The sequence below is a fragment of the Epinephelus lanceolatus genome, chromosome 17 (genome assembly GCF_041903045.1).
Source record: "Epinephelus lanceolatus isolate andai-2023 chromosome 17, ASM4190304v1, whole genome shotgun sequence".
Lineage (NCBI taxonomy): Eukaryota > Metazoa > Chordata > Actinopteri > Perciformes > Serranidae > Epinephelus > Epinephelus lanceolatus.
This window is the reverse complement of record NC_135750.1, coordinates 27,622,745-27,641,710: the sequence shown is the minus strand read 5'-3', so window position 1 is coordinate 27,641,710 and position 18,966 is coordinate 27,622,745. Positions and strand designations below refer to the sequence as shown.

At 42.8% G+C, this 18,966-nt stretch overlaps 1 protein-coding gene across 1 annotated transcript in view; it reads right to left on the bottom strand.

Moving 5' to 3' along the window:
* Positions 1–5,348: 5,348 nt before the first annotated feature.
* Positions 5,349–18,966, bottom strand: part of tasp1 (taspase, threonine aspartase, 1) — a 30,746-nt gene continuing 17,128 nt past the window's right edge. The window contains exons 11-14 of the mRNA XM_033612610.2: positions 18,374–18,484; positions 16,442–16,549; positions 15,397–15,470; positions 5,349–6,713 (exon numbers count right to left, since the gene is read on the bottom strand). Of these exons, the coding sequence (XP_033468501.1) occupies positions 6,621–6,713; positions 15,397–15,470; positions 16,442–16,549; positions 18,374–18,484 (386 nt within the window). The 3' untranslated portion in view covers positions 5,349–6,620. The remainder of the gene's footprint in view (positions 6,714–15,396; positions 15,471–16,441; positions 16,550–18,373; positions 18,485–18,966) is intronic.

Here is an 18,966-nt window from a genome sequence, read left to right as displayed (position 1 = left end):
CACTGAATAAAGCAGTTTCATGTTAAATCAATGTGTTTTTGACGCACTTCGGCTTGTCGGAGATGGGCTGCTATAGCCCAGCAACTGCTAATGTGAGCTCACAATATTTCTCTGATAACTTGAGATCCAGACATTTGAGAGGTTCTCTCCAAAGCAAATAGACCTGTTGATTTAAACTTGTTAAAACACTGAATAAAGCACCGTTGAAAAAATTTGGCCTACCCTGCTCGTTGCAGATGGGTTGCTAACTACGGTTGCTAAAGTGAAAATGAGAATGGCCCTATGTAGAGCTATGTAGAGGACTACTGTACAAACATAACAGTGCAACATGACACTCTCCACAGATGAGGACCTGCTCCCTATGTAGATATAAACAGCTCATTCGAAGGTAAAACATGATTCTTTTTTTTCAGGTGACTATACACTAAAGAAAACATATGTATTATATTCCATTTCTGTCAATATATCCCCCTAAATCCTACACACTTGACCTTTAAAGGTTGTAAATAATGATTTTAAGCAAAGTTTCATCAGCTGCTGTTAGATTTCTCTCCTGCTGTCGAAGGAAATTCATCTCAGAGAACAATCTCATCAATTAAACTCTTCAAACGAGCTTAAGCCAGTGCACAAGACTTCCATTAGTTCCATCCAGTGTGGCTCTCAGGCCAGGCCTTTTGATGGGATTGCGATATTTCTTCAGAGGGCGAGGAGGGTAAGGTTCCCTTGAATGCGACTCAAATTCTTTGTCTTTGGCATGTATCCTCACATTCCTGGGTAATTTCTCAGTGTACACATGCATTCACACACACACACACACACACACACACACACTCAATGCTGCCTGTCCGTAGCGAGGACCTCTGACCATTCCCTCTCCACTGAGTGCTGCAGTCATTGTCACACAGAGAAAGCCATTCATGGTGCCCTCATTCCTGCAGTCTTGTGTACGGCACAGCTGGCCGGGTGCAGGGCTTGTCTTTATAATGCAGCAGGCCCCAGCACGTTCCACACCCCTGAGGCGCTACTTGCAACCGCCTAGCTGCTTCACTATTCATCAGAAATTCCTCCACACGCGTTCTTCGACCCATTTATGCCCAAATGCAGCCTTTTACCAACAACCCACCAAACACTCACTGTAAATCATGCGGATACATTCTTTTAAAATGCAGATATAATTCTCCCTCAGACTCATAGTGTGTAAATCTCTCTTTTAAGTCTTCTGTCTCTCTCTTCAGTAAAAGCCATGGATGGAGGCTAAGATTACAGTAACTGGCATGGATCGTTATCTTAGCAGACCAACTGCTGAACAGGCCATGGAGATCAAAGTGAGGTGTTTGTCTTTATTTTGAAACATTAGGGCCATGCTCAAATTGATGACATACCTCCCCCTCCACCCCCCAGTATCTCTTCTCCAGACAGGCTCCACGTGTCTCGAGTGCAGGCAATTACTCGTATGCCCTCCTCACTTTTCATCTCTCGTTTCTTCTCCCCTCCCCTACAAACACTTGCACAATATGCACTTTGATTCCCGTGCCAGGGTGTCAGTAGGAATACAGATACAGTACAGATTTAGAGGCTGAGAATAATTGGTGTGAAAATGCATGAGAAGGCAGACATGCTGCAGACCAGCGAGCGCAGAGAAGACTTGTTGCGTTGGCTGTGGGGCGTCAGCGAGGCCTCGCTTTTTGTGTTACTATTTCCAGGACTCTACTCTGGTATGTTTCAAAGGACGCAAAGCACCATATTAGTGGTATATTGTCAAGGATCCGAAAGGGCTCATTAAGCATCACCAAGATATGATTGTTGGTATTTTGCCTCTATTTTTGTTATGAGAAGGAAATTATGTCCAACGTATGTACGCCGTTTTAGACTGAGTTTGACAGGGCTGGCTCTGGGATTTCTCAGTCGATCTCCACACAAGAGTTAACTGTGGGAGTAAGAAAACAAGAGGAGTTAAGAAGAAGAAGAAAGCAGTGGAAACTTGGATGCATTGGTGTTGTAATAAATGAAGAGTAAGCTCAGCTGTTCTCCAACTCTTTTCTGTACAAGTATTTCACATTAAAACAAGCCCAGGTGGTTTGCTGTCCGTGCTGGAGCTCACTGTAGTGCTTCTAGTAGGTAAATAACCGCGGTGCATGGTGGCAATCAAGCATCTCTTTTGTTTTGTGGTGTGGTGCACATGTGGCAGAGCCATTTTTAGCTTCTCTCCCTCACTTTCTTTCACTCACTCCCTTGCGCTGCTACTTTTTTGGGTGGTGTAGCACAATGCAGGAAGTGTCTGGGCCGCAATACCGCAGGGCCCTAACTGCACGGCAAACCTAATTAAAAGGTTTTTCTTTGGTCTTCTAATCTGGAGTAGCTGACCTGGTATGGTAGATTGCTTATCTAGCCGCTCTATCCCGCCTTCTCAGCCTTCTCCCCCAATGTCCTACCGGCATAACAGGGGCAGGGCTGCTGGCACTGTGCCTGCCATAGGCTCACATCTTTGGCTCAGCGAGTCAGTGGAGGAGTGGGTAGTGGTGGTGTGGTGGGGGGGCAGACATGTGCCTGGGTGTGCAGCTGAACAAACAGGTCAAGTAGCTGTGGAGCATCTAAGAGTCTAAGGTGCCTTACTTAACCCCACTGAAATGCTGCACCATCTATGGCAAGAGAGCATACTTGGAATTACAGAATCACCATGCAAAGAACATTATCATGTTAAATGGGCGCAGTGGCGTGATTGGCACCTGCCCCTGGCTCATGTCTTCTACACCAGTCAAAACAGAAGCTAAAATAACATGCACCCACTATTAAATTTGCACACAAAGCTGACGGACAAATTGGGACAAACAGAGGAGAAAAAAGCTGCTTTGCCTCCTTATAAGAGTTATTATATTCAGTCATGCTTTTCATTGAGCTAAACGTATGAGTAATGTACCACCACATGCTTTATAAGCTCATGTGCTCGTAGAAGTGAGTGGAAATCAGTTTCACTTAAGTGCTAATGGATGATCCTGATGCATAGGTGTAGATTTCTGGGGTAACGGGGTGGACACATCCCCCTCAGTAGTTAGAACATGTGCATTTTAACCTCCAATAAAAACATGGAAGTAGCAGACGGCTTTTATTTTGACAAACTTTAAGACATTTATATCATAAATTGGTGCAGAAAAGACACAAATTGGTGCAGAAAAGTTCACCAGAATGCAGGAAATTATGTGTTTGATGCTCTAATTTTTCTGGAGACGGACCCCCAGCCCTGTGTTTTATATGTTTCATAAACTTCACCCTTGTCCCGATGTGCATAAAGGTTAGAGATGTCTAGCTCATCTGATTCAGTTCTGGCTGGGTTTGACAGAGGCAGCAGAGGCACTGTCTGGTTTTAACCCTGTGAGTGTGGATGTTAGACACTGGCACAGTATGGCTGTAGCATGTCCAGGGGGTTGGTGGCCCTTAGGTGGTGAGGGAGGGGGGATAAGCGTGAGCATGGAAGCTGCATGGCCGTGATTCACTGTGACAGCACCGCCTGGCATGTGAGGACAGCAGGCCAAGGCGGGCAAGGCTGCTGCCTTTGATCTTTATTTGCTCCACCGTCTGTTTTGCATTTAAGAGCCTTGCTGAGCGAGAGGCATTGGATACACCTTGAATGGCTCAGGACCCCGTCCACTTTTTAAAGACCCAGGATCCTTTTTCAAAGCTAAGGGGATCCAGGACAGAGAGGGATGAGGTTTGAAGGGGAAGGTTCTGCGCTGAATAGGGCCGAGGGTCTCCCAGCAACACAGATTAGCCCTGATGAAAAGAGAGTGCTTCATAATAACACATGATCAAGCTAATGGAGAATGGTGTGAGTGTGAGTGCAGGTGAGGGGCAAAGTAACATAGATCGCCTTTAAGATGGACCCTCAAGATCAACCTGGGGTCAGGAGGCTGCAGAACAAAAACAAACACACGCAGCACCTCCCCAACCAACCTTCTGCTGCTCCTCCTGACCTGTCAGATGCATTTTGCACGTTACTGTTGTCAACAGACTGTGACATGTTACACCTGAGAGGCAAACTGGCTGGATACAATCAATATGTGGTCCTAGCCCACAGCCAGGCATGCTGCACTGACAGGGAGGCATCTCTCTCTTCAAACGGTGCATATATTTATCTCCTTGAACATCTCTATTGCACATTCCTCTCAGACACTGCAGTGGCCACGATCCAGAGCCAGCAGCTGGACAAACTCTTGCCCTAGAGACTGATTCAATTGATATAAATAACTGCCCTCTCCAATAAGAGCCTTTATGAGGAATCAAATCAACACAACTCAGAAGAAAAAAGGCATTTTGAGAAACACTGGAGAGTGGAAAATGTTGGTTATGTAATCGACACTATTTAAATGTGAAGAAAAGCTGAAATTTAAAAAGAAACAGTGGCTCAGGAAAAGAACAGCTTGTGTGTTTGTGTGTGTGGGTGGGAGCGATGGACAGCATACATTTTTAATACTCATCGAGGTTCCTCAAAAAACACAGATTTCAATATTTCCTCTCTCGCGTTTAAATGTTTCAGCATGCTCACAAGTCTTCCTGCAGAATCCTTTTTTTCCACTCTAGTTACTGTTCAGCATGTAATTTATTCCCAGACTATACATTTTTGGCTATCCACAGCTCAGATCATGATATTTATGCTGTCTGTTTGGGCTTACACAAACTGTTTTCCTTTTCTGGAGAAGGTACAGTGGGAGGAATACAGCCATTCATATTAAAAGTATATGAGGCCCAAATCTGATTTTTTTGGCTCCCATGTGATGCATATCTGATATTTTCAGAGTAGTGTAGACACAGAAATCAGATTTTTTTTCCTATTAGATCTAGGCCACTTTCATATGTGGTACTAAATCCGATCCATAATCAAACAATGGCCATGCAAATGTGAAAAAGTCATAATGGGATTCATATGTGTTTTCTCATACATCCATGTTTTTCCACATCATATTTAACTGTGCAGATGTAGATCACTCACCATACAGTGTCAGAGAAGTCCATAGCCGAGCTGCTGCTACGTTAGGCTGCGCCAGTCGCTAGCCAATTGAGCCCAACTGCCAAGTGCTTTCTGATGGGGACAGCTGGCCCACATGCCATCGCAGCGTTGTCGTGAGGCACTGACAGAGATACTAGAATGAAACACTGGACATCGTAAAGTTTGGAGGAACTGTTCTTCCCTGGAACCCTACCAGATATGAGTCATTCCAAAAATGAATGTGAGCAGTGAAGGTAGAAAGATCGGATATTGGGAATAATCGGAATTTGAGCGTTAAGCCCTGTAATATTAACGTAGCCTATGTCTTCTGTCATGGTGTTCAAAAGACTAAAGACAGACACAGAAATGTAGCAACATAGATTTTATTTACTTTTTGAGCACTGTAGAGAGCTGTGCACATATTACCATTTCCATAGCTTATACCATTTTATATTAGTTGCATTTTCAAGTAAAGAATAAACAAGCTCTATTATGGTTTTGTTGAGACTGGAATTCTTAGTAGTAACTGAGTGAAACAGCAAAACCAGAGGAACTGATTATCCCAACACTAATTTAGATCCTTACTTCTTTCAAGTACAATTCTCAACAGCACCAATTCACGGGCTTGATACATAAATTAGTTTTTAGTGATCATTTTTGTTTTTTAGCAAGAAAATACATGTCTCTGTCGATGTAACTATAGAAATATAAATTGTCATTTTTAAATGATGACTAACAGTCATGTTTGGCGATGGGGTCAAATGCTGCTACCTGAGCACTATGTATGTATCAGCATCAATCTGGAAGTGCATAGCTTCCTGCTTCTTGATCAATTCTACGCCTGTCGGAGAACACAAAGTGGCTTACTGTAGATTCCGCACATGCAATAGCTATGTATTCACATTTAAAAACAATCAAAGCAAAGCATTCTATGGCTGAAATGGTTATAAAATTCATCATGAGCTAAGATGCACATTATGCTACATTATACAGTATGCTGGAGGATTAATAACAATATGTGTGTACAAGTACATGGAAGTCGTACGTGTTAACATTATAAATTGCTTTTATCACTCTCACAGCTATAAATGCTTCACTCATAACAATTATCTGGAGTAGCAGGCATTCCACAAGGTGCAATCTGACATCTTTTTAAACTTGAAAAGTAGCTGAGGAACAAAATAAGGTCTTGCATTTGAAATTCCTAAGTGTCTGAAAATAGTCACATCTGTTCAGCGATACAAAACAACATGAACATCCACCCTGTTTTCCTAAATCATAGCTTATATACAAAAGGAAAAAAAAAAAAAGAATAGGAAAGGAAAGGAGTAATAACAAAAAAATGGTGCATCAAGGCAATGGTGCATCAAGTCTAATCCAGGTGACACTGGAGATCTCGGAAGCAGGGGGGGCATAGAGTACATGCTGGAGGCAGCAAAGGGAAGTCCTGTAAGTGCACTAAGTACAAGCTAACACCCCTCCTTCCTTTCTGGGCACCTGTTAAAACAGCTAAAGCTTATTACTTCTGGTGTCACAGAGGTGGTGGGGAGCTGAGGGCGGTGTGCACGCGTGTGTGGTTGAGTGGAAGGGTTTGTATTGAAGTATTGCTGAAAAAGCCCGGAGGGAGGGCGAATGCAGCTCACTCCACCACACTCATCAGTCTACACACACCTCCTTCGATGGCCAAGCACTGCCCAGGAACGGTCCCAGGTGGTAATCTGGATATGTGTGTCTGTAGGCGACAAAAGAGCACACAAACACTGACACAATGAGAACATCATCCAAGGAAAGATATACATACAGAGGCAGGGCTATATAGTAAAAAGCAAATGCTCCAGTCCAGTTTGAGAAATACATACATCAGATGTCAGGTTCAGATTCACCAGAAGAATTTTAGAACTGTGAAAGTTTTCATAATGACAAAAGTTACGTTGTTCTTTACTGCAGCAGAAGTTGAGCCAGGTTAGCTTTTTACAAGACCTTGAATTTTTTGGTACATGCCAACATAGTGGTCTCATTAGAATGAAGCAGGCTGTGTTAATTTTTGTTGCAGTGCTAATGTACGCAGCACAGACTTGTACTATGACCGTGCACATAGAAAATGTGACTTCTAGATTGCTGCATTAACAGTTAGACTGGACAACAATCACACTGCAAAGTAGGGCTGGGCGATGTCTACCACATTGGCACATGACGATGTCAGTGAAACATTGGGATGGATGATAGTATCTTTGTTGGGGGTCCAGCGGATGTGAGCTTAAAAATGGCAGCAACAAACATGGTCGCTAAAAAGATTCCACTTTGCGTATCTGGCAGCTTGCAGTCTATCTGGTAGATAAATTGTTACTTTTTAAGCACACTATGAATGCCATTAGCACTGCTGCAAACCCATGGGGGTGCTTTTAAACCATGATGTTGGGCTTCAGTGGTGAATGACTGACAGACCAGAGCTAAGGGTTAAAGACATAACCATGGCCTAAGGATTCCTTTCCTGGACCCATGATGCACCTGTCTTTGCAAGTGAGCTACACATACAAGGAGGTCTGTTGTGTCAAGTCTCTGCAGAGGTCAGTCTACTCTTTAAACTTTGCAGCCCTGCTTAGTTACCCCCAAGGAGATTTGACAGTACAACTACAAAGTCAACCATTCATGTTTTCGTCCAAGGTGTTCAGGAACCAGCTACTGTTGAGGTTCTGACAACAGTTAAGGTACCCCAGAAGAAGTATGGAGTCCCCTCTTCAGAACCCAACCCAGAGACTCGAATACCAAGACTTGAGGCCTGTTTCCACCGCAGGAACTTCGGGGTAATTTTACAGGGCCGGGGCCGTTGGTGCGTGTCTCCACTGCAGGAACCACCCCCGAAGGACAGAGTTCCGGAAATTTTGCGGGGGATAAAAAAGTCCCTGTCTCGGAGTAGGTACTCAGAACGGCCCCAAAAGACTCCTGGCTGGGGCTTGGGGTTTACTTGGTGCTGATTGGATATACTCAAGGAGGGATGTGACGTCAACAGAAAGCAACAAAATAGCCGCCATTTTTAAAACTCAGCAGACGAGGGTTAGCTCGTTCATATAGCTTCCGCCGCCATGTAAAAAAACTCACTAAATGGCCCATGAAAAAAAAATTTTTCCCAGCGGATATCTTAGTTACAACATGATTGAGCTAGCAAAGCAGTTTTGTGTTAATATGCGTGGTATTTATTCAGTTTTGGGAAATCACGAAAGCATCAGCTGACAGGGACAGCTCACAACAGCAGCAAAGCTAACATCAGGACGTCATCTGTTAAAAGCCTCCCGCTGTCAGATACAACATGAAACTACTCCAGTTAGCTCAATCATGTTGTAACTAAGACATCCGCTGGAAAAAAAAAAAATTTCACGGGCCATTTAGTGAGTTATTACAGACACCGCTATCGGCTAACAGCTAACGCCGTCTCTACGTCACCCCGGTCAAAATGGTCGCGAAACGATTATGTCACACCCAGAGCCCGTAACTTTACAACCTTCCTCGTACTCCGCTCTCTCAGTGAAGACACGGCGGTTGAGAGGGCCGAGCGAGAAGACGTTCCTGTAGTAGTTCCTGCCCCCCAAATAGTACCAGGAACTTCTTCAGTGGAAACGGGCCTTTGGACTAATCAAGAGACAGTACCAGGAACCATTTCATATGACAATGCACAGCTCCTGGAGGTTATGGGGGGCACCAGAATACCTCAACCGCAATGAGTTTGTAACTGCCTGGTAAGCGTGTGTTAGGTGTTACAACAGTTTAAATATAATTTAAAGCTAAGGTACATAACTTTTGTCTCCCCCCTCTGGCAATGAGAGTAATTACATAAACACTATCAACATGTGCTTATAACATATTCTTGCACCCCTTGCTGCATTTCCCCCGTCCCCACATACAGATGAAGCATTGAGAAAACAAAACAAAAAGCAGTGCCAAACAGAATAAGATGATAAAAAACAAACAAATCTAATGCAAAATTTACAAATAATTTTTATTGCACCTATACGGTAAAGTTGGCATAATCACCCAAGACCAAAATTCCAGTACACTGAAAAACACAGAAAGCTTTCCCTGGCAGCGACAGCTCAAACAGCATTGTGTGAACTTATTTGGCAAGGGCTTGAGTGCAACGGACGTTCATATTTTATATCTAACACGGGTGATAAATACAATGCAGCAATTTCTGTGTTCAAGAACACACATAGGGCTACTACTATCGCATCATGAGCATGTACCCCTGAGGTCCAATGATGCCAAGTGAGTATTTACAGAGACAGAGTGAATACAGGAAACAGACTGTAAGTGTTTTGTGTTTGACCAGACACAGAGAGGAGTGAGAGGAGTAAGAGGAGGAGGCAAGGAGCAAACACAGCTGTGAAGATGGGAGTGATACTTCAACTGAGGGGATCAAAGGTGACTGACTCTCCCTGTGCCAATAATGGCTGTCATCTTCCTTCCTCTTTCTCTCCACAGAGGCTAACACTGGCTCCAGCCCTGGGGGAAAAGTCCATCCACTTATTGACCAGGCCACTGAATTGGCCTGACATCACTCCTCCAGTCGCAGGAGCCTTCATCTCTACTGGCCCTCTTTTTGTGCAGGCTTGGACTATGGCCCCTGGCACCCCGAGGGCAACTGTCACTTCAATGGGACAACAGCCAGAGAAGGCCAGGCACACATGGCAACACTCTCAGGGGCTATTATGCCTCCAGTGCCCCTTTCTGGGTTCATCCTCTCCCCTTCATCTTCTCAAGATGAGGTTAAAGAAAGGCCTCGTTTAAACTGTTGTGACTGAAGGTCCATAGCTGAGACATAATCAACTAATGGTGACACGTTAAATGTTTTGCTTTTGATGTTTGCATGTCAGAGGGAAGGAGCTTTGCAATTTTAAATTCCAACCACATTGAATACACAGCTGAAAACACACTACTGGGCACAATTACTGCCTGGCTGTATGACTTCATATATTTTGCAGGAAAAACTGTGTCTGACAATGACACCAATGTGCCCTAACCCTCACCCCGACACGCAACCTTGCGGCACATGTTAAGACCTTAATTTATATTTCCATCTGACAAAATGGACGTCTTGAGTGAGTAAGCAGGAAGAGTAAAAGGCTTACTAAACCAAACAAGTGAGTCATTTCACCACCACAGTGCTATGGGCATCGCGTGCCTTTCACAAGCTGCGGCGCTAGTTCAGAAGTCCAGGTTAGAGAGATACAGTAGTGAGGATGAGTTGTGCTTCAGGCTCAGGGGTCACACAACAGATGTCCTAACACTTCTGTGACATCAAGTCTGATCAGCATCAGACAAATAATGCTGTAGCCTTATGTGTAAACACTGAATCACTAATTTGCACTCACACAGTTTGTGTGTCTATGTTGTGCCAACCTTTATGGTCAGTCTGATTACATTGTAGTATTATCAGTCAGCAGCAAATTCACATAAAGAAAAGCTGTTTGATGTTTTAATGACAGAGCACAATGACATTAGCAAAACAACACAGTACAGTAACAACTTCATTCTGAAAAGATTTTAATTATAAGATATGATTAAGACTAGAAGTCTTTATTTGTCAACCATAGTTGAGGAGATAAGTGAAACTTATGATCAGAATAGTCACTCTTATGACTCTTAGGGACCATACACATGCCGCGTTTTTTGCGCCCTCAACAAATTTACTGTTTTCAATGTAGCCATGTGGCAGGCGCAATCAACACCAGAGCGATGCCTTTCGAGGCATGCACGTGTTCCTGAGCACCTATTTTTCAGGGTGCAATGGCTGCGCACCAAGATAAACCGAGTTCAACTTTTGGAACACAGCAGCGTGCACCACGTCATGTGACGAGGAACAACCAATCACAGCGGACAGATATTTTTCCCTTCTTCCATAAATATCAGTCTGTGGTAAATACGGAAAAGTTGATCATTTTGGTGCAGAGCTGTCAGAGCTTTTCATCTGTCCCACGTACGATATGCCCACACATAATCAGTGCCTGGAAGAAGATCAGCTCTGCACTCAGGGTTTGAGGTAAATAGGCTATGATATGGTGACTGTTAAGGCTGCTTAGCAACCTCAGATGCAACCTGCCACCACGCTCTTGAAAGCTGGCTCAAAAAAGGCACAAAAGCGCCCAGTGGCCGACGTTGCATGTTCCAGGTGGTTAAAGACGCAGCATGTCTACGGCCCCTCACTCATACTGGGCTCACTTCTATAATGAATTAATTAAGGAAAACAAGCTACTGCCTGTTTTCCTGGTGACTGCCTGGAGCACCCTTGAGGACCCCTGGAGGTCTGCGGAGCCCTGGTTGAGAACCACCGACTTAGACTGACACTTTGTTGTTGTGCTGCTCCTAAAAAGTGGGCAGTTACTTACAGAGAGAGGCAACTTTTTGGCCATCACAGTTGTTCTTCCCACTTCAATGACAAACATGATCTCACTAATAGAACACAGACTTACAATGATTTTAAGATCGTCTGTTGGTGGATGTGATGTCCATCTCAACATCCCCTTCATAACGTACCGTATCATAACTCCAATTTACTTGTTTCCCGAATTCTTGTGGTGGAATCCATGTTTACAGAAGCAGCATAAACTAATTACAAAATCAGAGGGGTTGAAAGAGGGGCAAAGAAATTCTGAATTATACGATAGCTGGGGCTAGATAGATGAGGGAAAAAAATAAAGACACGCAAATGTACAGTGAGCCTGTTGTCAGCTTGATACCCAGTGACTGAAGTGAACCACATGACAGGACTACAGCTGAGTCAAAATATAACGTGAAAAACACAGCTCCATTGTATCTGTCGAAGAAAAACAACATTCTTTGGTGATATGAATGTGTTTAGGAGCTAGAGAAGCCGCACATTAACACCACAGCGTAGGCCAAAGGATAAATTTAGCTGTATGACTATGCCGCTGTTTTTCTGTTGTGGTTTTCACATTCTTTTTTTTTGAAATAGAAAAAAATTTAAAAAATAAAACAATCATATGCTATTTATTCTCCACGCGAGATGGATAGTAAAAACAAAATGTACCATAATAAAAGACATTTGTCGTGTAATATACAAAGCAGACAATAACCAGGAGGCCTGAATCGCATGCCAGTTGATTTTCTCTGGCCTTACACAATTTGAGCAGCAAAAGCTTTATAGTGGTAATGATGTCCAGGAGGAGGGAACTGAGCCATGGTGGTGGTGCTGTGGATCCTACACTTCTCTTTCATCTGCCCAATCATGACAAACAATAAAACAATAGTCTAACTGTTTCAGAAGCGCTGCCACTGGCCTGCCTCTGCAGCTTTGTGTAGCTCTGTAAAACATGGCTCGATGTTCTGATGTCCTATCCAGTGCAAACACAGGTGAGCGTTTGAATAAAACCAGATGCTCTCCCTCCGCAGCAATTCTGCTTTATAGCTTTTTGACAGTGTAATGTCAAAAGGATTAGGATAGAGACTCAACTTTCCTCAAAACAACATGTGATTGAAACATGAGAAAAACCTTAGAGGAACTGCCAGCACAGTGTCTGAAAAACCGCTCTGACGTCCAATTCGTTTTAGACTCTACAGAGTGAGCTCTAGCATGCTTCGTTTGTCAAAAAAAATATATACATACAAATCTGAAAAATTAAAACGCTGTGAAAGAGAAGTAGACTTACAAGATAAATCCAGTCTGACCTCTGTCCTAAATACTCCTGCTACTGTGTATCAGCCCTTTCATGTTCTTATCACAGAAAAGCAGTGGAAGATGGACTCTGGCTGGTTAGAAACGCCCAGTGGGATGCTAATAGGAATGGGAAGAATGTCTGTAGCACAGCAGCTGAGGCCGTAGATGGCTCTGGCTCTATATGAAATCTCTGCAAGTGAGTGCAATGAAAATTTGTATGTGCTTAAATCAAAATGAGTTATATAGGCAACCTATTAAAAGTGCAATGGGTACACTAATCTGTAGCAAATTTTGTTCTGCAAGTATTTATGACAACACAGTCAAGGAAGTCTTTGCAAGAATTTATGCACTGCCTGTCCTGCTGCCTCTTGGTATCCAGCATCAACCCTCATCTGCACTGCTCCCAGTGAAAAATGACTTGATGCTTTTGAGAAGGGCTTATCTCTACTGAATCTGCATGATGCACTACTTCTGTCAGTCTTGTCTACTCTGTCCATGAGGCTTTGCCACTATTTCAATACCAGCCATCAAGGCCATGGACATGCAGGTGCCACCTCCTGGGCCTCTACGGCTTACAGACCACTTTACAGACAACAGACATCACGACTGGAGCCTGGCTGCATTAAGGTTCTCATCTCTGGCTTTTTTAACCAGATCAGAGAGAAAACAGATGCTCTCCTATGGAATCCCCTCAGCGGACGATATGTTGGCAGCAAGCAGGGGCCGACTCTGGGCCCAGCTGCGGAGCAACGAGTAAAATCTTGTTTTGCACCCAGTGTAGAGGCGTGAAGGACAGAACAGCCAGCTTCTCTGGTATGCAGACGTTGAGAGCCACAGAGGCACAAGGGAGCTTCGTGGAGCAGTGTGAGGTTTGGTGGAGCAGCTGTGTTCTCGGCTGCACTCTCCAATATCACTGTGTCACCAATGCCCCATTGAGAGGAAGTTGATACCATTTCCCCGGAGATCCAGAAACCGCTACTGACAGATGATATTCCTAGACCTGCCCCGACTGAGCACGATTTTATAAAGAACATTCTGCATGCATATATTAATGAAGTGATGCTGGGCGACTGGTTCACCACAGCAGATCTGAAGGTACTTACTTTAATGCTCTTATGTTGCAGACAGTGTAAATTTTAAGTGACAGCCTGCAAATGCTAAAGATTGCTGCTCTGCTCCTATGTAGTACTGTTTCAAAGTCTGTGGACAGAGCAGCTTGAGCCACTGTGGCGAAAACCAGTAACCACATTCCCCCCTATTCTCTATCACAACATTATTTCCGCTTCACCAATCACAGGATGGTAAATTTGATCCCTTGCACCTGCAACTGCAAATTACCTTTATTAAAAACAAATAGACACCTCTCTACTACTGTACTTTTCCCAATGTAAACAAAACAAAAACTCACAAACCAAGGCAATCTCTCCTGATTAAAAGTGGCCCTGAACAGCACACGGTTCACTGTGTTCTGCTCACCTCTTTACGTTGGCACAGGCGTGAAAGGGGAGCTTGCATGCTCGCATTCCACCACAAAGCCCAATACACAGAGCGCATCTGACAAATATGCAGATTGATACTGATATCCCCAGTGGTGCATGACTTTCAGTAAACTTTATGGTGCTTCAGGACCAGGTAGGGCCAGAGAGGGGGAGTGACGAGAGAGACAGACCAAGAGACGGAGGAAAGGACGGGTAAGGGGGGCGGGGAGGCGGCACCGAGGACAAACACTTTGAAATCTGACCGAGGCTTCAACAACAGTGCCCTCTCTTTATACAGAGTGACAGAGATACATTAGCCAAACAAATCAGTCCGAGCTGAGACTCCATTTAGAGCCATGAGACCAGAGCATTAAGCCCTGTTGTTTAAGAAGCCACACTGACTGATTCACATCACACAATTTATGTGCTCAGGAATTTCGCTAATGATTTCTTTTTTAGAAAGTTAAAGTCCTGGATGAAGATCACAGAGCTAACCTCAAACATTCATTGTAAATATGTCTACTTAAAAGGCCTCCACAGAGACTTCTAGTCCCACAATCCAAAAGCCAAGGTCACCAACAGACTACATACCAAACAAGACAGCAAGCACAGGTGGTGCAGGAGCAAAATTCCTGCCTCCAACCACAGGGACCTGAGGTTTGGCATGGTTGTGGCCTCCAGTGACACCAAAACCTTCAGTATTTGTAGGAGGGTAGACAGGGAGGGATTATTTGCCAGGGGAATAAGGAATGGAATCTGGTGGAGATAGCATGGACCTGTCTCTACTGTACATACTCTCCCTCAAGTCAACAGTGGAGCTAGGAGGGACAGGGCCTACAGTTTCTCAGGGATTCTGACTTTACAAACTAGAAGGAAAAACACAGCAAACAAAAGTTGAAAAATATCTGCAGGTGGAGAAAACTAGAACTAGAGTCTTTTTTAATGATTTTGTTCTGATTAACATTATTTATCCTGGAAAATATGATGTAAAACAGTTGTGATAAAAGTCAAATCTATGCAAAAAGGGAGACAAAATAGTGCCCAAAAATTAAAAAAATGGTCAGATCTAATGTCAAGCCTGTGGCATTGGTTAGTGATGCATAAGTATCATACAGTACGTTTTATTAAATCTATAATATGATCTTAAACTAATGCCTACACTGTCTCAAAGTTTTGCTAATGAGGTAAGGGTAGTTATAATCCTAACTCAAGTGTATTTGAAACTCATTACAGTACATTCTGCTTGTCGAGCTAACTGGGAAGCTTACCTTTGCTTTGCTATCCTGGGCAGACATGTAGCCGACACACATGCTCTCTGTGGTGTGACTCCATAGGAACTCCACTGTGAAAATACACAGATAAAAAAGGTTTATTACAAAATGAACAGGAAAAATAAATGACCACAAATATACATTTACATAATATAAAAATAATATAAATAAAAAGAACACAGGGACAGAGCAAAGGTGTGGGGAGAGAACAGCTTGTTATAAAACTAAAGTTCAGTTTCACAAAATGAACAAAAATCAAGAGTTTTCCATCTGCAGGAGGAAAAAGTCTAGCAGGTGACTCAGCATGGCAAGCTGCAGTAAACTCTGAGCATGCCCATTTCCGTGAAAATATATGACTTGCAGTTATGACATAACTGCAGAGGAAGGTAGAACTTGTGAGCTGGAGAAGAAATTACAGCACCCAAAGGAAGTGGCTGACATACTGTTAATTCTTGTAAATCAACACAGAGCCCTTTGCAGACCACAGTAATCTGAGGTAGTTCACACTGTGCACAAGGGCTACGCTCCATAAACAGCATCAAACAGGGCCTGTACATCACTAAGTATGTGGTACTTTGGAGCATTTCATTATTCATTATTCATAGATCATGTTTAAAGTATCACAAAAGGCAAAGGGCAACATTAAACCTAGTCATGTGGCCTAAACTTTGGACGGACCTCTGATTAGGTTAAATTCAATGATGGTAGGTTTGCAAAAATAAAGCTCAGAAGCTCCAGGTAGAGAAATCAGATCCGCCAATACAATCAGCCAAACTAGGCAGTATTCAGAAGGCCTCCACTTATCTGAAGATTAGCTGATTCCATAGTGGGAGGTCTCTGTTTGAATCTGAGATGAAGGGTGTGAAACCAGAGCCTGATTGTGCAAGTTAAAACACGGACCACCCGCAAGGAAAGCTACAGAGCCTCCTCCCACCCTCCTCCCATCTATCTGATGATGGATTTTTAAATATTAACAGCCAAAAATCTCTGCTGCGGCATAGATGTTTGGGTGCGATCACTCTTGAAACGATTAATGTCTTACCCAGTATACCCTGAATATTTTGAGATGGTTGAGCTTCCACACATCTGCAGCAGCGCAAGACAATTACTCCACCCAGAACACGGTCTTCACTGGCGAGAAAGGGTGAGCCTGGACACACAAAGAAAACACCACACATGAGATGACTAAATGAAGCGTAAACATGGTACAAAAAAAATTGACAAGTTTCTCCTCAATCAACAAAGTCTCTTGTGTACTTTTAGGTCTCCACCCTAACACTTTGAACCAAGGATAACACATGAGAGAACCAGACAAAACACAGCCTTTTTTAATTGAATTAAGGTGATCTATGAGAAAAAAAATCCTTCCATTCAAGTTCTCTGCCCTCCTGGCCAAGTTAAACAACTGAAAGCAATTATTCAGATGTATTTATTTTATTTAGCAGACTGTTAAATAAAAAAAATAAAAAATAAAAAATTTCACTCAATTTGCATGGGCAGGTTTTTAAGCACATAATAGGTTGATGACAGGTAGTGTAATTTTCCCCACACTTCATTCAGTCCTGTACCAAAATATTTCATTTAAAGAAAAAACTCCCAGCTGCATAACTCTCAAAGACTCTTGAGCTTACTTTCAAAAAACAAAAAAAATCTATCGTTTGGACTGAGAACCTCTCTCGCTCCCTGAATAAACTTCAAAAAAGCCAACTTGAATGAGGTGTTGTGTATACAAAAAAAAAAAAAAACTTGGATTGGCTGATTAGTGAGAGGCAATAAAAGAAAAAAGGAATTTGGAAAAGCACAAACTAAAAACAGCTCCAGTGTGTCTCAAAACGTCTCAACACAGCAACAAGAAAAAAAAACAAAAGGGGGCAATTGGTGCATTTGATGAAAATATTTTGGTGTCTGCATGCCTTTGTTTCTTTGTTGCATTTCACACTGATTTTGGTTCCATGTCGTAATGTTCCCCTTCACTCTATAAAACACTTTTGAGCGCAGCTTGGACGCCATTCACACAAAATCCTGGTATTTGTTGTACATTTTATAAAAAAGGCTCTTAAATTAATTTTGTTACACGCTCCATAATAAGTCTGACATCTCTGCATGTTGTACACATGAGAGAGGGTCAATCATTGCCTTAATGCTCACCATTATTTTACCCATAACAATAAAAGAAGAATAAACTACCAGGATTTTAGTATTTTTGAGAGGGAGAGGTGGTGTATGACACAAAGGGATCTAAAAATACTGATGGTGTTGTCATTAAAGATATTCTATTTAGAGAACCTGACAAATGTATGGTGAAGTTGAGTGAGAGGCCTCCACATCACAGACACTGTCATCATTGCTCTTGCTAAGGCAGGATTTATGGAGCTTCATTTGACTTAATGTGCATCTTGAAAGGAAACAGCAGAAGAATTAACTTCAAATTGACTTCATCCAGCCCGTCCAAACGTCTCGGTGTTACAGATGTCCACGACAAAGCCAAACTGGGACTGACTTCTAAAGGAGGCCAAAGCAAGGCAGAAACCGCCACATGTTTCCACATGTCCTCTCCTCCTCTGCTCTGTCTTCTCTGAGCTATCCCAGTGGTCATTCACAGACGCAGCAAACACAGTTAACAAGGCTTTCTAAAACTGACCACTTCTGAGAATATGGCAACAAAAATTACATCCTCACATGAACTTTCGACAAAACAGCTGTGTCTTCCAAAATTATCTGCGGCTGTCAGCTATGATGTGTGGAACATTTGAAGTGTTTAAAGTGAAAACGATACATAAATCAAAAGCCGTCTCCTCTGATTCTATTATTTCCAATGTTTCCAGTTGTGAGCTCATTCCTCATGTTATGCAACATCTGTTTGTTAGCTTAATTCTCTCTGTGCATAATTGTGTTTCTCGCAAACACGTTCTTGGCTAACAAATCTGTGTGTATGGAAAAGGAGATGGAGTCGGGCTACATGTGGGTGACTCACTGATGAACTTGTTTTGCATAGCCTCCAGCAGTGCTTGGTGGGCATCTTCAGACTGCATGGCAGCAGAGCATTCCCGTGCCAGCATGGTGCGAATCAGATGCTCTCCACAGCCTGGCAAAAGACACACAGACACAGCTGAGCCTGTATCATTAACTTGCATTAACTCATTTCTTTGTTGCAAGGCTGCGTGCCTTCAATCAGAATTGCACAAGGTCTCCAGTGAGTTCACTTTGAGAGAGTTGTAGCACATGAAGTACAAAACCACTTACGTCAAAGCATCCGAAGCACATTGAAAAAATCTGACTTTTCAAACATGCGTATGGTATTAATCACATATTGATATTTCACATCTTGAAGTTTAAGTGAATTCTGAAGAGATCAATATGTACGTGCATTTCCTGATTACCATTTGTAATACTATGCTTTGATATTCAAAACTTGTCAAAATGATCACATTTTCCTAATAGATCTGATTATTAAGTTACATAATGGAAAATATTGCAAAAGTAAGATTATTTTTTTAGATTGCACAAAAGATTTAGTGATGCCACAGTCATTTTAGCACATTCTCAGCAGTGTGATGACATTAAGCT